This window comes from Hyperolius riggenbachi, chromosome 6 (assembly GCF_040937935.1).
Source record: "Hyperolius riggenbachi isolate aHypRig1 chromosome 6, aHypRig1.pri, whole genome shotgun sequence".
Classification (NCBI taxonomy): domain Eukaryota; kingdom Metazoa; phylum Chordata; class Amphibia; order Anura; family Hyperoliidae; genus Hyperolius; species Hyperolius riggenbachi.
In genome coordinates, this window is record NC_090651.1 from 245,913,354 (window position 1) to 245,935,348 (window position 21,995).

The window sequence follows — 21,995 nt, forward strand, 5'->3', positions numbered from 1 at the left end:
TACAGTCTGTCTGCAGACTGATAAGGCTGTTTCTGAACGATCTGCTCAGCAGGAGAGAACGACCGCCCAGCAGGAAGGTCTGACGGACCCGTCGTTCTCTGTAGTAGTGCGTGTGTACGCACCTTTACAGTCACTGCCATGTATTTGCTTTTCTTATTTCTCTCTGCTTAAAACACAATCGCCCCCTCCTACACTGCGCCCCGAAAGGGTGGATCCTCTCTTGCCACTGCCGGCCCTGGAAGAAGCAGCTGGGTATTGCTGTTACTGGTGTAATTATTTCTATAACCAGTGTAGCAATACAGCATATGCTAGAGTTTCTCTACAGGTCCTCTTCCCTTAGTTTGCATACTCACAGTGAGGCTTGCATAGCATTGGTTACAGGTAAGAAGAAAGGCAAATGGTTTCTCCGTCTTTTTGCGACGTCACAAGCTCTTGTTTGTTGGAAAGGGAGTTATGTGGAGTACAAGCCAAAATCATCCTTTACATATCAGGCTGTTAATCCTGACTCCACCTTTTAGACAAATTTGATCAGGCCAGCACAATTGCATAACCAACTCTGAACTTAGCGTTTACAAATGCTGAACCCAGAGCTCAGTGAAAGCCAGCCAGTCAGCCTCCCCCCACCCACCAACCTCCCTCCAGAATGTTAAAGCCACAGTTAAAATTCCTTTCTTTTTTTTTTAATTTTATTCTGTACATTCTACAATGAAGTGACCAGTGGTTATCTTTTTTCTGATATATAACTATAGGGATATAAACAGGAAGCGTTTTTTTTTCTTCTTTCAAGCATGCATGCCACTAGCTCTTGGCTGTACCGATTGGTCACTCACACAAAACACATACATGTGCGACCGAAATTGGTCGTATTAATCGGTAGGACATGCTGCAAGATGTAGGGTCAACTTGCTTAACCGGGTGCACAGCGGTAATGGCAAGCGATATAGGGATGAGCGACAAACGCAACACAACAACTGATGTTGCCCCCTCCCCCGAGCATGCTATACGTTACCTGTCCGTGGCCACCACTTGCTCCGTGTCACACACGCGCCCTTACTAGGCAACCAAGTGGGGAGCGCGGGTATGGACAATGGAAGGAGCCTAAAACAAGCGAAGGCCGTGCGGACAGGTAATGTATAGCATGCACTGGCCACCGGTGGGGACATTAAACATTAGGGCAGACAGCAGCGGGAAGCTGAGGCGGTCGGATGCAGCATGAAATTAATTGGAAATCGACCTGCGGTGTATGGGCAGTCGACAGATCTCTCTTTAATCAGATTGGATTAGAGAAATTTGTCTCTTGCCCATCATCACTAGATGTATTGCTGGCTTTATGGTTTTTCAGTCTTCTCTGGCATAAGAATTTACACTCAATCAAAAGGCAATCAGATCATGGTGATCAGATCGTTCAGCAATCAGCAGTAAATATTGGCTTGTGTACCTCACTTAAAATCTGAGTACCCACCAGGAATCCCTTGAAGGTAACCCGAGGTGAGAGGGTTATGGAGGCTGACCTGTTTATTTCATTTTAAATAATGCACATTGCCTGGCTGTCCTGATGATCCCCTGCCTCTAATACTTTAAGGCCTGGAACCCACTAAGAGTGCAATGCCTTTTGCTGGCTCCAGCCATCCTTCATATTCTCACTGACATGTCCTCTGCTCCATTACTTTGTGCATCTCTGTGCATATGGGGTTAGGGGGTTATATAGGTAATCTTTCTTATCATTCACTAACCATTGCCCAACCCTAGCCTTCCTTATCAATGCCTAAGGCCTCATTTACATCTGCTGCACTGAGAAACGTGTGAAAGCGCATGGTAAAAACCGCATGCACTTGTGCACGTTTTAGTGCGCATTTCTGTGCGTTTCGCTGCGCTTTTTTAAAGCACGTTTTGCTTATTGTAACAGTTGTCAAAGCTTTGTTTCTATTTGTAGATGTATTCCAATTAGGGGTAAAATACGCATGCGCTTCTATGCCCTTGTACGCGCTTAAAAAGAGCACCCATTCACTTGCATTGATGTGCACTTTACAGCTCAACGCACAGAAATGCATGCAACCCTACGTTTTTGTAACGCTGCTCAGCGCAGCGCATAGATGTGAACCAGCTACATTTAATTACATGGGAAAATCAATACCTTGCTGAACACACAGGGCATTGCGCTGTGAAAAGCGCACAGAAACTGCCCTGATGTGAACGAGGCCTAACCCTTAACCATTGTTATCCACTGCAGTAATATTTGCAATAACATGCCAAAATGATAACTGACCGAACTGATTTTATGCCCAATAAAATGCCTGCTTTTTAACTTCGTATTTTTACAAAGCATGAGTTAGGGTAGGCATAGTCCTAGCCATCTGTAGGTTGTGTCCACTGAAACCTCATTAAAACTTCAGTAGGGCAAAATATTGGCTGCATTCTCTGCCTCCTCACCACTATGTATCCAGTGGGCCTTTTTCAAAGGTAGACTTAAAAGAAACCCGAGGTGTGAGTCATATGGAAGCTGCAATATTTATTTCCTTTTAAACAATACCAGTTGCCTGGCAGTCCCGCTGATCTTTCTGGTGAGTATAAATCACACACACCTGAAACAAGCAAGCAGCTAATCTTGTCAGATTTTGTCATAGACATCTGATCTGCAGGCTTGTTCAGGGTCTATGACTTGGGGCTCTAACCCACTATCAGCCTTTTCTAAGTGTTAGTGATTTGAAAAAGCTCTTGCTAATGCAGTGCTATGGGGGATTTTTATAAAATCACATTGCTCAAGTGGGATCACACCCATAAGCATTACATTAGCAAGAGCTTTTCTAATCACAAAGCGTTCAGAAAAGCGCTACTAGTGGGTTCCAGGCCTTACACTGAAAATCACTGCAAAATCCCCACTATTTTGCCACAATTCTGTTTGTAATTAACATTCAGGGAGCAATGCTTGTTCCCTGAACAATTGCAAACGCAATCACAGCAAAAAAAAATCAGTATGAAAGGCTAGTTTTCACACTTATTTTCCGCTTTTCTCCACTGTATGTCTGATCCAGTGCTGCTGTTATGTCTCTTTCTCACCACTAGGTTGATATGCCGATACTGTGTCCGATCCTCCTAGGTCTACAGTATATTATGCTACTGATATTAAAGGCTCAATATCTCAGAACTCATAGCTTCTACACACTCCATATAGGGTATATATCGATGCTATCTTATGAACCAATGGGGTTGGGGGGGCTGTAATTTGGCACAGAGGTAGTTTGGGGGGCTCAATCCCTACTCTCATAATTGTAGGAGTATGTAAGAGCTAGGAGGGCTGACATATCAAGCCCTTAACCACTACAGGACCCCTGGTAGTATTAAAATCTCACGTTTGTCTCTGTTAACGGCAAAAGGAAGTTTTAACACATCACTGGCTACTGCCGCCGTGCATGCCTGTGTGAACTCCTGCCGTGCATACCTGCCAAGACGGACACATCTTTGTTTAGCTCAGGAAACCTGTTTCTGTTCACCAATCAAAGTGTCTGAAAGGGAAAGATCATGGCTTTAAAGAGAAGCCGGTGATCTTTCCTGTAACAATACTGACTGTTTGCTTTGAACTATGTTCAGAGCACATGGAATTGTGCATGGAGTGTGTGTGGGGACATCTAGTGGTAAAAAAAAAAAGAAAAATCAATACACATTTTACACTATATAAATTAGATAAATTAAACCTTCCTTCCCCACTCCCCTGCCCCCATAGTTACCACAATAAAGTGCTTGTTAAAAAAATGACAGCATTTAAAAAATAAATACATAGTTACGTTAGGGACTCAGCTTTTTTTTTTTTACTATGTATATCATGCGGGAATATTACTGTTAGGCCCGGTTCACATTAGGAACCGGCCATACGGTTCAAATGCTGCAGGACCCAATTTTCCGGACCGTTTCGCACCGCGGAACGGAAACCGAAGGTTTTGCAGTATGTAGGAACCAATGGAAATTGATGTTTTACAGCACACTGGCTGTAAAATGGGCCGATTTCACCGGATCCAGCTGGCCTGATCCGTATGTCCGGTTCCGTAAAAAAAACGCTAATGTGAACCGAGCCTTAGATCTGCAAATAAGGGCTTGCAATTCTTAATCGGGTACTAAAAAAAACTCATACACCATAAACTGTACTAGGAACAAAATATAAACTTTGTAATAACCGGGACAAATGGGTAAATAAAATGTGTAGGTTTTATTTACAGTAACATTGTTTATTTTAAAACTATAGGAGATGGAATTGGAGAAACAGTATTTTTTTCCACTAGTTTTCCCTTTAAAATGAATAGAAATTAAAGTAATTACTAAAAACAAATATCACCCCAAAAAGCCTTATTTGTACTGAAAAAAACAAGGTATAGATCATTCTGTTGTGATAAGTAGTGCTAAAGTTAGTGTTGAATGAAAGGGAGGAGCACTGACAGGTAAAAACTGCTATGATTCATAAGGGTAAAAACTCCTTTAAAGGGAACCTTAACTGAGAGGGATATGGATGTTTCCTTTTAAACAATACCAGTTGCCTGGCAGTCCTGCTGAGCTATTTGGCTGTAGTGGTGGTTGAATCACACATCTGAAACAAGCATGCAGCTAATCTAGTCTGACTTCAGTCAGAGAACCTGATCTCCACACTTGTTGAGGGGTTGTGGCTAAAAGTATTAGAGACACAGGATCAGCAGGAGAGTCAGGCAACTGGTATTATTTTAAGAGGAAAAATCCATATCCTTCTCAATTTCGGTTCCCTTTAATGTTGAAGTGGTTAATATAAGCATATGCAAATTAGCAATGAGCTGCATGTGATGTCATTATCCACAAGGCTGTGCATCAGCAGACCAAATTTTAATTAGGCCTACACTGTGGGAGTGGCTTCGTCTTTTTAGCTGGGTTTGCATTAGCTGCATGACTTTTTCCCCTCGGAGAATTGGGTTTTTCCTGACAAACCAGCCATTTCCAGTTCATTTCCACCATGCAGTTGCTCTTTAACCACCTGAGCGGTCTGGACGAGCTCAGCTCGTCCAACACCGCCGGAGGCTGCCGCTCAGGCCCTGCTGGGCCGATTTTAATGAAATAAAAAGCAGCACACGCAGCCGGCACTTTGCCAGCCGCGTGTGCTACCTGATCGCCGCCGCAGCGCGGCGATCCGCCGCGTGCAGCGGCGAAAGAGGGTCCCCCCAGCCGCCCGAGCCCAGCGTAGCCGGAACAAAAAGTTCCGGCCAGCGCTAAGGGCTGGATCGGAGGCGGCTGACGTCAGGACGTCGGCTGACGTCCATGACGTCACTCCGCTCGTCGCCATGGCGACGAGGTAAGCGAAACACGGAAGGCCGCTCATTGCGGCCTTCCGTGTTACTTCTGGCCGCCGGAGGCTGCATGGAATAGTTTTTTTTTAATTTAAAAAAAACCCTCCCGCAGCCGCCCTGGCGATCTTATCAGAACGCCAGGGTGGTTAAAGGACAACTGTAGCAAGAGGTATACAGAGACTGCCATATTTACTCCCCTCTAAACAATACCAGTTGCCTGGCAGCCCTGATGATCTATTTGGCTGCAGTTCCCTGAATGAGAATTGCAAATGCAATTGCAGCACAATTTGGCCATGATTTTCAGTATGCAAGACTGGTTTTTACACGATTATTTTCTGCCATTTCCGTCTGCTATTTCTCTGCTCTCCACTAGGCTGTTATACAAATACTGTGTCTGATCCCATTTTCTATTTTCTACAGTATTATATTAGTTTACTGGTATTTAAAGTGGATCTGAGATGAACTTTACTCATGGCATAATTGTGTTCCTTTCCTATTGTTTATAGGGCATTCCTCAAGCCAAATACTTTTTTGTTTTTGTTTTAATACTCTAATTCCCTATAAACTAAACAAGCCGCGCCCACAGGTTTTCAGAGAGCAAAGGCACTTTCAGACAGTAGCAAGGGCTCATGGGAGCTCAGTCTGGATAGGAGGAGGGGGAGGTATTACTAGCCAGAGATTTCAGAGGCAGAGGGGAGGAGGAGGGGGGGATTAGGTTTTTTTGCTCAAGATGCAGATAAGCCTGCCTCTGTGTAATGTTTACAAACAACATGGCTGCTGTCATTGTATCACAGGAAGAAATAATCATATTCAATTAAAGCTGTTTGCAGCTAGATTTGCTGTGTAAACTATCTAAACTTTAGATAATATATATATAGACAAGTTAATTATGATAGGTAGTTTTTCATCTCGGATCTGCTTTAAGCCACCATATCTCAGCAGTCATACCTCCTACATACTCAAACTTTGATGGTAGGGGCTCCCCCAAACTACCTCTGTGCAAAATTGCATTCCCCAAGTCCTGCTGGTTCCTGAGATAGGGTATATCAAAGCTATCTTGTGAACTAGTGGGGCTTCAAATTGCCACAGAGTGCTGAGATATCTGGGCTTAAATATTAGCATTATGCAAATCAGGAAGTAGCTGCATGTGGTGTCATTACCCCCAAGACTGTGTATCCAAGGCTGAATTTTAATTAGGCCCAGGACTTTAGCCCCATACACACGCTCAACAGCGGTCTTTTATGCAGCACAATTATCAAACAAAAACTGTGGCTACACAAGAAAGCATTTACATATATACACCAAAAGGTACTTACAGCCACCTTGTGGTACATGCATGTAAAAAGCAGTGCCAGTTTAAATGCCATTACAAACCTTTAAGGTTTGATGTAGTTATTGGATATCGGAATAGTTAGACTTATACGCCACAATGTCAGGGACCCCCTGCATTATCCCCCTCCATGTACAGTAATTGGTAGTGGCAGCAGCATGCATCACTCACCTGACTCGACTGAGCCTGCGGTGATCAGCTGCTTTTCCTCTCTCACTCTCCCCCCCTAGTCCCAGCTTCTGCTGATCACGTCATTACGCGACCCGCAGGGGGGGGGGGGGGGGGGGGAAGTGAGGAAGAGGAGAAGCAGCTGATCGACACAGGCTCCCTCGGGTCAGGTGAGACATGCACTTGGCTGCCGCTGCCAATTACAGTACATGGAGAGGAGCGGAGGAGAACAGGGGGACGACGCAGAGAGTTCCTGACATTGTGGCGGGTTAAGAGTACATATAGGCGGGCGTTCGTAAGTTAGAGATTCCCTGTATTTATAATTTAAGACACAGGGGACTTTTTCTACCCACTTTTGGGGGAGGAAAAAGTGCGTCTTAAAGTCCCAAAAATACAGTATTTCCTTTTAAACATTACAAACTGACCGTCTGTCCTGCTGATCCTGTGTGTCTATACTTTTAGCCATAGACCCTGGTCAAGCATGCAGATCAGATGTTTCTGACTGAAATCTGACTAGATTAGCTGCATGCTTGTTTCAGGTGTGTGATCCAGACAATACTAATGCCAGAAAGATTAGCAGGATAGCCAGGCAACTGGCATTGTTCAACCACTTCGCACCCAGACCTTGTTTTCCACTTATGGACCAGAGCAGTTTTGAAAGTTTAGCTAGGTTCATATTTAATAAGAAATAACATTATCCCTACTTATGACACAGAAATGAAACATATATGTTTTTTTAAAGGCAAACTAGGCTTTCATTGTATGCCATTTTTTCCCTCAAACAATTTTGTTTTCTATGAATTTTAATGGGAAAACAAGGAAAAAAAATAGGGAAAAAAAATTTTGTTTGGCTATTCTTACCGCTTATCACAAAACTTAGATTATGTTCCTGTCACAATTTATGGTGAAGATATTTGATTCTGAATGCTACATGTGTATTTTTCACTATGAACTGAGAAAATAAAAGTATTTTTAATGGTAAAAATCAATCTCATTAGCTCAGGAGACATACATTCCTGTTCACCAATTAGTGCTGCATCAGATAGTGCCAGAAATGTGCACAGGAGCAAGCCCAATCCTGCACAGCACTGCTTCTGCTACAAGACGTTTATCTACTGATTCGTGGCTTAGATTAAGTCACAGAGGACATATATACTGTAGTGGTAGATAAAGTGGTTAAAAGTAAATATGTCAGCCTCTATAAGCGGATCGTTCAGAAACAGCCTTATCAGTCCGCCGACAGCGCGTACACATGCACTACTGTAGGCTGAACGTCCACTCAGCGGGAGGGTCTGGCGGACCCGTCGTTGCTGGCGGTAGTGTGTGTGTATGCACCTTACCTCAGAATATCCTAATAGCAGGCCTGTTAGACTTCCACACTCTCTCCCATTCCTCTATTCACAGCTGCATAGAATAGCACTTAGCAATCAGCAGGAGAGAAGATAATGTGATGTCTAGATAGCCGGGTTCCTAAGGAATTTTCCACTATGAAATGCGATCGCCATTGTGATCGCGATTGCATTTCAATTTCCACCATGCGATTGAGCTACTATACTCATACTACAGCTCAATCGCATACAAAACATGGCAGGACGACGATTGCGCTTTGACCAAAATTGCATCGCATGGATGGAAAATGCTGCTGCAGTTTCCATTAGTTTAATGTACCTTGCGATTTGCAATCAGAATCAAATTGCAGGGTAGTGGAAAAAGGCCCTTAGCAATTTATTCCAGGCATGGGAACACATTACTGCTGAATGTACAAAAGTGAGGCTTGCAGGTAGCCATTTTTATTCATTCCCAGAATAGGAAGTTGCAACCATATTTATCTTCATGGCAAAAAGAGGTGGATTTTGACACAAGATTATAATGAGCTCAGTTTGTGAGATATAATGTTGGTAACAGGTCCACTTTAGAGAAGCAATGCCTAGTATACCCCATACCTGAACTCCTTAGTACTTCCAGGTCCTGGGGAAGCAGACAAGCTTCGGGACTTCGCCCGCCCTCGGATGGGTTTCCCACGAGTCACGTCCTCGTCGCAGACGCAGGGTGCGAAGATCAGCGGCTCATCTGAGCTTAGGCTCTTGTCTTTGTCACAAACCTTGCTCTGGGGTCTCTCCATAGTGCAATCAGGAAAGGCTCACTCAGGTACAATGAAGATGTCTGTGGAATAAGGAGAAAAATCCAAATATTTTATATATTAAACATAAATGACACAGCAGGCATTGCATAATAGATACAGCAACAAGCCTTGTCACTTCTCCACATTGCACACTTGTAAAGCTAGCTTGTTCCGTGCCATCTCCACCCAAATAATCAGACAGCAGAAAAAGGCACGCCATGAATAGGGAAGTGGAAGAAGTAAAAATACCTGAGTGCACCAATAAGCCTAATCCTCGTACAGCTTCCCTGTGTAGTCAGAGAACTGAGGAAACTCCACCCAGCTTCCTCTCTCCTGATATAGGTTAGAACTGAGAACTGTGGGAGTCTGAGAGCAGAATTAAGTACACAAACAGGATACCGTGTTGCTAAACGAGGAACAAAATCAACCTTTTTTTGATTGTAACATAGCAGCATTGCAACAAAGTTGCAGAATATACCGCACTTCTGGTACAAATCCACCTTCCTTCTCCATTGTGAAAACGTTACAAAACAAGTCTAGCTAATGTTTCCTTCTGCCTTGCACTACCCTAAGCCTGGCCACAGATTCTACCGTCTTTCCCCGAAAATAAGACAGTGTCTTATATTAATTTTTGCTCTAAAAGATGTGCTGGGGCTTATTTTCAGGGGATGCCTTATATTTCTATTAGGAAGAGTCTCTCAGCAGAACATTTCCTGTTCCTTTGTACTGTGATGTTCATGGATTTGAAAGTATGCTACTGTACTGATCAGGCACCTGGCCTGTCTTCCCTTCACAACTGAAAACCTTGCTGTGTGCTGGGATGACAGGTTCAGCGACCGATTGGCACTGCACCGCTGTGTCCCCACTTACTGGCTGCCTCTTCCTCCTCTTTAACTTCCGCTAGGGCTTATTTTTGGGGTAGGGCTTATATTTGAAGCATGCGCAAAATTCCAGCTAGGTCTTATTTTCAGGGAAAGAGGGTAGGTGGGTCTATAGGGCAAGTGTATGTGGGCTTATGACTTCAGTTTGTTTTGAGTTCACATTGAGCTTGACATCAAATGATGTTTCACTGATGCTAGGGATAAGGGAATGTCAAACTGAGGTTGCACTGATGTAAAACTGGCATCACCAGACATTGATAAGCTAGTCCTCATAACAATGCATGATATAATAAGTAAAGCACTACATATATGCACATTCTTTAAACTTCATGCTTTACCGAAACCAGTGACATTGTAAGTTGCAGATCCAGGTGTAGAAAACTTTGGTTGAGTCTCACTATTTCGATATTGAAAACAGCATATTTACATCCATTGCTATGAAAATAAATGCGACTGGGAATTGCCCCTAGTAAACCATGAGCAATGTTTCATGATAAGCCAATTTGGCCAAATTTGCTAAGCCAGATTTATCAGGTTTTAACTTGGTTGATGCACACATTTTCCTTGTTGTACTAAGTTTTGTATTTCTATCCTTTGGAGGCGGGTGGTGAATGGCTTGTTCTAGGAGGTGAGAGCCCGGCAGCAGGCTGTTTGCGCCTGTCCTCCGCCCCTGTGGAGTGTTGGGTGAGATCTACCCCTGAGCCCTACAAGCTTGGGGGGCCCATGCGTCACTCCTTTCCAATGTGTCGTGCCAAGGTCATGCACATGTAGCAGAACGCAATGGATGGAAAGGTAAGTGCCTGTTTTTAATTTTGGGAGGCGGGTGCGGGCGGCTCTGTCCGGCGCTGGCCACGCTGGGGGGGGGGGGGGTCGCCTGCACCCCCCCAGCCTCCCCCTCCGGGGTTCTGCTGTGTGGTTCCCGAGCGGTGAGAGGGCCCGTTGTATGGGGGAGCATTGGGGAGCCTCCCTGTGGCACTCCTCGTTAGGGCTAATGTTGCAATTGAGAATTGAGGGAACAAACACAGTAGAAACTACAGCATGGTGACCGGTTTCATTACAGCAGCCATATTTGACTATTTTGCTTTCTAAGGGCTGGGATTCTCATCGATTATCAACTACAAAAGAACCCTGAAAAAAATTCTATGAAAACTCGCATTGCACTGTTAAATCAATACTAGGCTTTTCTTATATAAAGAACATTTGAAAAGCTTGGCGACAGCCTGTGATAATGATCTAGTATCAGTTTTAAGGGCTTTCATGTGATATTACTTAAAAATAAGTTACATATTAACGCCTTTCTTTCTTTGAATACAAGTATAGTCTAAACAACTCAGCTGAATGCGTGCTCTATATAATTAGTGAACACTTTAGACTCGTGTCTTGCATGTAATTTACTATCTGACACCCATTAACCACTTACCTTCCCTTGGGACAAATATCTACCCCCCTAACAACTTCACTTTAGCTCCCAGGGGCGAAGATCTTCATTCCTTGTATACTAAAATGGCTCATACACTGGGCGATTTCAGCCATCGATCGATTGATTCTGAGGAATTGATCAATCGGACATCGATATTATCAAATCTATCGATCAATCTGCAGCCGATTTTAATCGATTTGATCTGACAAATCTAGATCTATCTGCTGCAGATCTATTGCCCATAGAGTTGCATTGGATCTAATGGTCCAAAAAGGCATTTAGATCGGTTTCCAATACATTTCATTCTGTAATCTATTGGAAATCTGTTCCTAGTGTGTGGCACACATCAGATAGATTCCTGTCAGATTCGACTTGACAGGCATCTGATAGAAATCTATCTGATGGTCGAATCTGCAGCAAATCTATAATTGCATGGCCACCTTTACAAGCGCCGCATGTGCCCCTGTCATCACGTGGCAATGCAGAGATTCGAGAATGGGAACATGTGTTCCTGAAGCCAAAGTGTCTGATGAATTAATAAATGACTGATTACTGCTGCAACCAGTAACAGTGATCATTAAGTGTAAAAAAAAAAAAAAAAATCACTTCCTGCTTACTTACTTCCTGCATTAAAAAATACATACATCCCTTGTCTCTCTATAAAACACTTGTAAAAGATAAATCCAAAGTGACGGAATTTAAAAAATAATACATAAATTGTTACCACGGATGATCAATGAGATAATTTTTGCAGATTTATGTGCATTTTTATGCAAATATATGCAGCTTGAAAATGGACCAATCCACCTGGGTGGGACTTGATTGGTCCATTTTCAAGCAGAACGTTGAATAAAAGCGCGGAGAATGTGGCAGTTCCTCTCCCCTAGCCGGTTACTAGGAACATCCCCTTCACTCCCCACTGGTCAAGATATCACTATGTGTAACCACACGCAGCGCAGGAGAGCTGCGACTTGTGTGGGTGTAGGGAGATTGAGCTCACAACAATAGTGCACTAATATCAGTGCACTATCGTTTTACTGGAGAGAACGGCTCAGCAGAGGGGGGGGGGGGCAAAAAGGGTGCTGGAGGTTGAGGATAGTGCTGTGACATATGTCACATCGCCGCATGTTAATCAGGATTAAAAGTAGGTTCAAAAATATCCAGTTCTGGGGTACGTTAACCTTTTTTATTTTCAAATCATAAAACCATAATGCGCTTAGTAGAATGTAAAAGTTGCAGGCATATAATACAATCAAGGATTTCCCTCCAGTGGTGGCATCCGACCTCCTCAAGCCTTGGCAAGCAGCGTGGGTGTAAATTGGAGTATTCAGATCTACCACGAGAGCAGCCATCTGAGAGGTGGATCCAGTGTCAGCATGCTACTGTGTTATAATGCGTTTCGGCGATCTTAGCCTTCATCAGATTTTGGAGAGGACTTGGCACCACTGGAGGGAAATCCTTGATTATACTAATTTTATTATATGCCTGCAACTTTTACATTCTAGTAAGTGCAATATGGTTTGTGCTATACAGCGAAAGCTTGCTTACTCTTATAAGTTAGCCAATAAATGGTATCATCCTGATTCAAAACTTCTTATTTTGTCTGTGGTGTTTCAGTTAACATGCGCCGGGAGATTTGGGTGCAGAGTAAAGCCGATAAACCGCTTACCCTGCTTCTGCACACGTCCTAGTTGTATAAATTACTATTACCCTCCAGGCGGCCATGGATAGTGGGGTAAAGATGTAATTCAGCTTCCAGCTATTGTTGCTGGCGGATGAATTAAGGTGGTTTTTTTTTAGTAATTTGTGCTCCGTCTTTTGATGGCGCCCAAATGATTCACTGAGCTTTATAGCCATAATTACTATTACAGCCTATGGTGGCGCCGGCTGCGCCAAAATCTCCTGCGCTGTATTTACAACGTTCACGTCCATGATACAATCTTGATTGTACAATTTTACCAGATTTCCATAGTAAAAGAGTGAATATATCTTGAAAAGATACCTTAGGTAGTGCTTCGTACATAAATGTAGCCAGCCTTGAGCAAACCAGAAGGTTACAATGTCAACATATCAGCACTGATCTAGGTTTTCTGGAAAGGTGACCTTTTTCAAAATAACTATACATGGAACTCTCGCCTTTTTATTTTACCCCTTCCGGACGCATGCTGTTGAAAATTATGTCACGTTTGCAGCCTCTTATCTCTGCCAGGATGGAGATTTCAACACCCTGGCCTTGCGTGATCCTACAGCAAACACACATCCATTGCGGAAGATGGTCTGTCTGTGCCTTGATTGATTATGACCCAGAAACGATTGTCGGTTATCGACAACTTGTGATGTAACATTTACCTGAAGAAGCAATAAAGAATTGTTCTCGCTTTATGGTGTGCGCACTTTGTGGAACGAAAGACATTGCAGCGCAGGTATCAATGGACCACAATGGAGGTTTGAAACGGAAACCAACATATTACAACTTATCCAATGAAATGGATGTAGTAATGCTCTAGTATAGTGTGAATCCAGTCTAGCTCTTCATTACAATAGAGTCTGGAGAAAATATTGCTATCCAGCTGCAGGCCAATAGCTCAAGGCAAAGCAGGAGTAAGGTTGGGAGTCCTGCAACAAACACCACTAAAGCCAAGCCAGCAAAAGCTGGATTCTTCTATAAAAAGTAATGGTTAAAAACGTTTATGCATTAAGTTTTTCTTTATGGTAGAATAATACCCAATCTAAATGTTTCAATTTCAGGTCACATTGTTTGGTTTTCCCATTTTACAATGCACAAATCAATTACACCATGTTCTGATGAATTGTCTTACACCACATAGTTGCATAAACCACAGAGCCCACACTTCTGCATTCCAGGAGCTTATTACTTCCCCAGCGAGATTTAAAGAAGTCTGGACAAAACAACAAATACCAAATAGATACCAGCTCTATATGTATCATTAATTATCATTTAACAAAATCAAAAAGTGAGAAGAATATAGAGGTTTCCATTGTCTTCCCCTTCCACAAAATGCCATTAGCCAGATTTACAGTGGTGTGAAAAACTATTTGCCCCCTTCCTGATTTCTTATTCTTTTGCATGTTTGTCACACTTAAATGTTTCTGATCATCAAAATCAACTATTAGTCAAAGATAACATAATTGAACACAAAATGCAGTTTTAAATGATGGTTTTTATTATTTAGTAAGAAAAAAAACTCCAAATCTACATGGCACTGTGTGAAAAAGTGATTGCCCCCCCTTGTTAAAAAAATAACTTAACTGTGGTTTATCACACCCAAGTTCAATTTCTGTAGTCACCCCCAGGCCTGATTACTGCCACACCTGTTTCAATCAAGAAATCACTTAAATAGGAGCTATCTGACACAGAGAAGTAGACCAAAAGCACCTTAAAAGCTAGACATCATGCCAAGATCCAAAGAAATTCAGGAACAAATGAGAACAAAAGTAATTGAGATCTATCAGTCGGGTAAAGGTTATAAAGCCATTTCTAAAGCTTCGGGACTCCAGCGAACCACAGTGAGAGCCATTATCCACAAATGGCAAAAACATGGAACAGTGATGAACCTTCCCAGGAGTGGCCGGCCGACCAAAATTACCCCAAGAGCGCAGAGAAAACTCATCCGAGAGGCCACAAAAGACCCCAGGACAACATCTAAAGAACTGCAGGCCTCACTTGCCTCAATTAAGGTCAGTGTTCACGATAAGAAAGAGACTGGGCAAAAACGGCCTGCATGGCAGATATCCAAGGCGCAAACCACTTTTAAGCAAAAAGAACATTAAGGCTCGTCTCAATTTTGCTAAAAAAAACATCTCAATGATTGCCAAGACTTTTGGGAAAATACCTTGTGGACCGACGAGACAAAAGTTGAACTTTTTGGAAGGTGCGTGTCCCGTTACATCTGATGTAGACGTAACACAGCATTTCAGCAAAAGAACATCATACCAACAGTAAAATATGGTGCTGGTAGTGTGATGGTCTGGGGTTGTTTTGCTGCTTCAGGACCTGGAAGGCTTGCTGTGATAGATGAAACCATGAATTCTACTGTCTACCAAAAAATCCTGAAGGAGAATGTCCGGCCATCTGTTCGTCAACTTAAGCTGAAGCAATCTTGTGTGCTGCAGCAGGACAATGACCCAAAACACACCAGCAAATCCACCTCTAAATGGCTGAAGAAAAACAAAATGAAGACTTTGGAGTAGCCTAGTCAAAGTCCTGACCTGAATCCTATTGAGATGTTGTGGCATGACCTTAAAAAGGCGGTTCATGCGAGAAAACCCTCAAATAAAGCTGAATTACAACAATTCTGCATAGATGAGTGGGCCAAAATTCCTCCAGAGCGCTGTAAAAAAGACTTGTTGCAAGTTATCGCAAACGCTTGATTGCAGTTATTGCTGCTAAGGGTGGCCCAACCAGTTATTAGGTTCAGGGGGCAATCACTTTTTTACACAGGGCCATGTAGGTTTTGAGTTTTTTTCTCACTAAATAATAAAAATCATCATTTAAAACTGCATTGTGTGTTCAATTATGTTATCTTTGACTAATAGTTAACGTTTTTTGATGAGCAGAAACATTTAAGTGTGACAAACATGCAAAAGAATAAGAAATCAGGAAGGGGCAAATAGTTTTTCACATCACTGTAGGTGTGCACATATTTAAATTTTACAGTATTTCGCTGTAGTGCCCCTTTAAGTATGCAAAATCAACGGGAACGATCAAAACCCAAATCGAGCACGTCGGAAATAGTCGAATCAATCCCGATCGACCCGCGTAATTTTTTATTGTCTCAAGTATAAGTCTACCCAGCAAAGTTAATGGCTGCACCTGGGGCTCAGGAGAGGTTATGACTGCACTGCATATGGTATGGCAGCCATTAACCCCTCCTGTACCCCTCCAGGTTCTGCAATTATTCACTCCCTTTTATGCAGCCCAGTATTTCCCCCCTGCCACTTTCCTTGTTAATTGTTGTGGCCAGGAATTTCAGACCTGTGTTTTCTTGGCATTTCATTTCCTCAAAGTACCACTTACCACTGGGTAAATTGCTGCAAATGGGAATGTCACTATTAGTACACACATTACTCAGTGTGCTCAGTGTTGTCCATGACTCATGTACAAGTCGACCCCTATACTTTTATGAAGTGAATCAGACCTAAATTTCTAGACTTATACTAGAGTATATACAGTAAGTATGTATAGTACTAGTCCCACTAAGACATTATCTGAAGTCCCTTTCTTTTTTTAAATACAGCAAGAGTCAAAAATACCAGAGCTCAAAATGTTGTGAGAAACGTGGGGAGCAGGCATATACTACCACCTGTGCTGATGCCCATTGCTCCCCCTGTTCTATCTACCCCTGTAGCTCACCTAAAAGCCCCCCAGGATCCTCTTCCAGTAGGCCAGGTCAGGCTTACAGGTGCCAGCCGGGCTGCGCGAGTCCTACAGCACGCGCCCGTGGCCAGGAGTGCACTGCACATGCGTATGATGTCACTTTGTATGACGTAGTGACATCATACACATGCGCAGTGCGCTCCCAGTTATGGTTTCTTAAACAGTAAATAGAAGCAAAAAGGCTATTATTGGTGCGGGGAGGGGGATTCTGATAAGATTTTAGTGCAGGAAAGTTCAAGGGTTACTACTACTGCTTCTTTTTCAGCTAAACCTTGCAGAGTTTGCCTCAGACTGTCACAGCTTATGTTCAGAATCCAATCTTAAAAATGAAGCCATTAAACTGAGAATAAAAATATGACACTCAGTACTGTATGCTAATGTTAAATTTATCATCAGTACTACACACACAATTATCTCATAAGTTTATTTTCACTTTAGGTTTGCTTTAAGAGGTATGAATGCAGCAAAGAGAAGGAATGAGAGGGCAATAGGAAGGTAGATTCCAGCAAGCCTGCCTTTTCCTGACTGAAAATTTGACTTAAAGTCACATTTTTCAAGGAGTGACTAAGGGACCAGGAGGACCAGACAACACACAGAAGTGTATGTGGCTCACGCATGAAAATACCTCTGCACTTACCTTTGGTAGCTTTGCCTCGGGCCAGGTGTGCTTTAAACACATGTAGTCAGTATGACTATGGAGTGTAGAGGACTTCCTACGCTTGACAAATCTCTGCTTGGTTACTAGGCAATCAAGATTCAGATTTTTTTTTTGCCCTATCCACATATGTGGCCAAATCCTTACATATCTGCCTTCTGACCCGGACTATGCTTCATGCAATGTGACTGGAAGATGTATCAAGGTTTACTAAACTGAAAGCAGTACTGCAACAGTGCTGGTGAGTATGCCTGTAGAAAAGAGCTGAATAGAACAGGTTTATTTACGTTGCACTTAGTGGTTAAAGCTGGCTTTTACAACTATGTCAGTGTATGTTAAAGAAAAAAAAGTCAACTGTGGCAGGGTGTATATGCAGTGTAGCTAATGAGACACTGCTAGTAAAGCTGCGTACTCAGCAGCCTTACCCCCATGGCAGTAAATTCAGCAGAGACAAGGCGGCTCTGTGAAACAAGTCAGCACTAGTGATGAGCAAAACTGCTGATTTTTGCTTTACCTTTCTGTGAAAGTTTGTCAGTTTCACAAAATGTACTGAAGTCTATGGGGATTATGTCCAGCTCTTCATGAAACATGCTATACAATTTTTTTTAACTTTTGAAAATAATGGAGAGAAAAACCTCCCAACATGCACATTTCTGGCAACCAAGGAATAGAAAATAAAGTACACCTGAGCTGAGAGGGATATGGAGGCTGCCATATTTATTTCCTTTTAAACAATACCAGTTTCCTGGCATCCTGCTGATCTCTTTGGCTGCATCACACACCTGAAACAAGCATGCGGCAAATCCAGTCAGACTTCAGCCAGAAACATCTAATCTGAATGCTTATTCGGGGTCTATGGCTAAAAGTATTGAAGAGAACCTGTAACAAAAAAAAAGTTCCCCTGGGGGGTACTCACCTCCGTAGGAGGAAGCCTCAGGGTCCCAATGAGGCTTCCCCCTCCACTGTAGCTGCAGGCTCCGGCAATCCAGGCTCAATAAGCCTGACAAGCTACATTTATTTACCTTCCCTGACTCCAGCGGGGGGCGCTGTTGTGGCTCTCAGCATGGAGATAGGCGGAAATAGCCCATCTCCGTCGGGTCCGCTCTACTACGCAGGCACAAGAGACTTGCACCTGAACAGTAGAGTGGCCCGACAGCGATTGGCTATTTCCGCCTATCTCCAAGCAGAGAGCAGATACTGCGCCTGCGCTGGAGCCATGAAGGTAAATATTCACATCCCCGCCGTTCGGAGGGCCAGAGCGAGACCGTTGTGAGACACAAGAGGATGGGGGAAGCTTTGATAGGATCCGAAGGCTTCCCCCTACCGAGGTGAGTACCCCCCAGTGGAACTTTTTGTCGTTACAGGTTTTCTTTAAGAAGCAGATGACTGGAAAGACAGCCAGGCAACTAGTATGATTTAAAATGAACAAATCCCTCTCAGTTCAGGTGTTCTTTAAGCCAATCGCATCCAGAAGCTGACAGGTGGTTGATTTACCAGAAGCTACTAGCTTTGGCTTAGTGAAGATTTGCAGGAGAGTATTTTACTAACCACCAATTAATATACAGTACAACACACCACACAAAGTCCTTTAGGCAGTTGTGGAAAATGCTGTAAACAAATGAAGCTTTCACAAATCGAATTGTTGAGATTTAGTGCCCATACATTACTCGATACTGCAGGACAATCGACCATCCAATTTACCAATTTTATTGAATTGGAAGAGAATAGGTGCCGCTAAATGACCGCCCGATCAATCTTTCATTTGATTTCCAGTGGAAAGCGGTCATATGGATCAATTGGGAATGCTGGAAAATCACTGTCGCAAGGATTGATAACAGCGTTTTAAAATCTTGACAACCAACGGACCCCCAGACAGTGTTCCCCCAAGTGTATGTGTACCGCAAACCCCCTCTCCCCCACCACCACCTCTGTGTGCAGTACTCACGGTTCACCTGCCGCCGGCACAAATCCTAGACTCTTCTGGAGTCTGTGAGCACCTGTACCACGTGACACCAGGACAATATAGTTATGTCACTACATACGCCTGGTGTCACGCGGTACTAGTGCTCGACGTGACACCAGGGCAATACAGCTATGGCGCTACATACGCCTGGTGTCACACAGTACAGGTGCTCGCCGTGACACTGGGGCAATACAGCTATGTCCCTACATCCACCTGGTGTCATGCGGTACAGGTGCTCGCCGTGCTATGGCACTACATACGCCTGGTGTAGTGATTAATAATTGAAGGCTCACTCACCAGATCTTCTGACTCTTGTCACAGGAGTCAGCAAGCGCAGGAAGGGTCTCAGCCCCCAACCTAGCTCTATGGCTTATCTCGTTCAGCAACACAACACCTCTTCCTGCCCAGCGATAGTATTCCAATCCAGCTGCATGTTATAGCATTGAATATCCCCCACTACAGAGGCATCAAAACCCAGAACTCTACAGAGAAACAGCTCTACTGCATTGGACGACTGGGGAATCTGACGTGACAGCACTGTTGTGCTCAATAGAAGTTTATGTGGAGATTCAGTAGTCTTTACAATAGCGCACCGTCAAGAACTATTATCCATTATTTTACTCTACTGTTTTAATTGGTTTGGTTGTGCAAAGCGCAGTGTTTTCTGTATTGTTTTATTGCAGACAGAAAAGCCTTCAACACTGCACATGGGGGGAGTAGCAGCAGAAGCACATTTGCCAATAGATTTCATGCTGAAAATATATTAGAAATCGGTGTGTAGTGTGTACACAGTCAATAGATCCCTCTCTGATCAGATATTGTTTTTTATGTATTCTAGGTATTCTTTTAAGGAATATAAAAAGATATTTACTAGTGAAAGTGTTAACAATTTAAGCTAGAAAACAGTAAGCTTATATAATCTAATGCTGCACCAAGCAGGATTCCCTGAGCCCAGATAAGCTTTATCACTAGTCACTGTGTTTCAGGTTACTGACTTGCAAAGGAGGTCAAAAGTCAACATTTCCAGAGTTACAGGACCATGAACTTAAGCACAGAACCCTCTGAAGGACGCTGAAATAAAATAACATTCTCAGGTATAAAAGAGCTGATAACATTCATATGTGCTGTGCTAAGTTCTTAAATCAACATGTACCTTCTGCTAGCCACTGTTGCAGCCTGTGTGCAACAGACACACCAGTTGGACAGTAATGAGGGACTTTTGTGGTTTTAGCCATAGCCCCCGTTCCCACTTGCTTCCGTATCACATGCAGACAGCAGGAGCGGACAGTAGAATATCCGCTCTGATGGTCCGCAGTGATCCGGCTATAGCACGGGGCAGATGTGCTTCCCCCATAGGCTATATGGGGGAATGCATCCGCCTGGCCTGGGATTATCGTGGACTGCACAGAAGTGCCAGCCCACTTACCGCAAAGGATCCCGTAAATCTGTTGCAGTGTGACAATTGTGAAGGCTCCCATGGATAACAGGAGCCATTCACTCTCCGCTTAGCAATGAGTGGAGAACGGACAAAAAAAAAAAAGTCAGTTTTCCACTACAGTGGGAACAGAGCCTAGATGGTTCTCAGCTGAGGCAGCCTATAAGGGCCACCTCTGCAAAAAAAAAAATCCAGCATGTGTCAGCAATTTGTCTTCATTTTATCGTTTTGACATTGAAAGCTATGAACAGGCAAGAGGCCAATGGAGTCAGACTACCTGATCTGTATTCTTGTACCGAGTCAATGCTCAGTGTAGTTAGCCTTCTTAACCACTTAACCTTCAAGGGTTTTTCCCCTTAAAAACCAGAGAAATTTTCACATTTCAGCACTGCATCCATTCATTTGCCAATAACTTTATCAGTACTTATCACATTGAAATGATCTATAGTTTTTTTCGCCACCAATTAGGCTTTCTTTGGGTGGTACTTTTTGCTAATTATTTTTATTCTAAATGCATTTTAATGGGAATAATAATTTTAAAAAAAATTGAAAAAAAAATTATTTCTCAAATTTTTGACCATTATAGTTTTAAAATAATACATGCTACCGTAATTAAAACCCACACATTTTATTTGCCCATTTGTCCCGGTTATTGCAACGTTTAAAATATTTCCCTAGTATAATGTACGGTGCCAATATTTTATTTGGAAATTAGGCCTGGTACACACCAGAGGAGTTTTTCTGAGCGTTTTGAGTTTTTAAATCTGCTGCTAATGTTATCCTATGTGTCTGTGCACACTGGAGCAATGAGGTTTTGTAAAAAAAAACCAAAGCATTACATTCGGAAGAGCTTTTAGAGGTTTCAAAAGCTCTTCCCAATGTAATGCTATGGGGTTTTTTACAAAACCTCATTGCTCCAGTGTGCACAGACACATAAGATAACATTAGCAGCAGATTTAAAAACTCAAAACGCTCAGAAAAACTCCTCTGGTGTGCACCAGGCCTAAAGGTGCATTTTTTCAGTTTTGCGTCCATCACTAATTACAAGCCAATAATTTAAAAACTAACAGTAATATACCCTTTTGACATACATATTAAAAAAAAAAAAAAAAGTTCTGTCCCTAAGGTAACTGTGTTTTTTTTTGTTTTTTTTAACAAAAGTTTTAATTTGTGTAACTTTTGGGGAGGTAAGGTGTTAATTTTAAATGTAAATATAGGTATTTAAAAAAAATAAGAAGAATAATGTGTGTAGGTGTAATTGTACTATTTGGCCACAAGATGTCCTTGCGCATAACTTTCCTGTGCATACTATTAGTACGCAAA

The 21,995-nt window shown here is 42.8% G+C and overlaps 1 protein-coding gene across 10 annotated transcripts in view; it reads right to left on the reverse strand.

Annotated features, from left to right (window-relative positions):
- Positions 1-21,995, reverse strand: part of NADK (NAD kinase) — a 137,574-nt gene that overhangs the window by 83,889 nt on the left and 31,690 nt on the right. For 7 of the 10 annotated variants that reach the window (XM_068240635.1, XM_068240634.1, XM_068240640.1 and 4 more), the window contains one exon: positions 8,742-8,961. In XM_068240635.1, coding sequence (XP_068096736.1) covers positions 8,742-8,920 — 179 coding nt within the window. In that variant the 5' untranslated portion in view covers positions 8,921-8,961. Of the gene's footprint in view, positions 1-353; positions 438-8,741; positions 8,962-9,073; positions 9,095-9,169; positions 9,258-21,995 lie in introns of those variants that run through there. The other 3 variants (XM_068240636.1, XM_068240638.1, XM_068240641.1) reach the window with 3 other exon arrangements.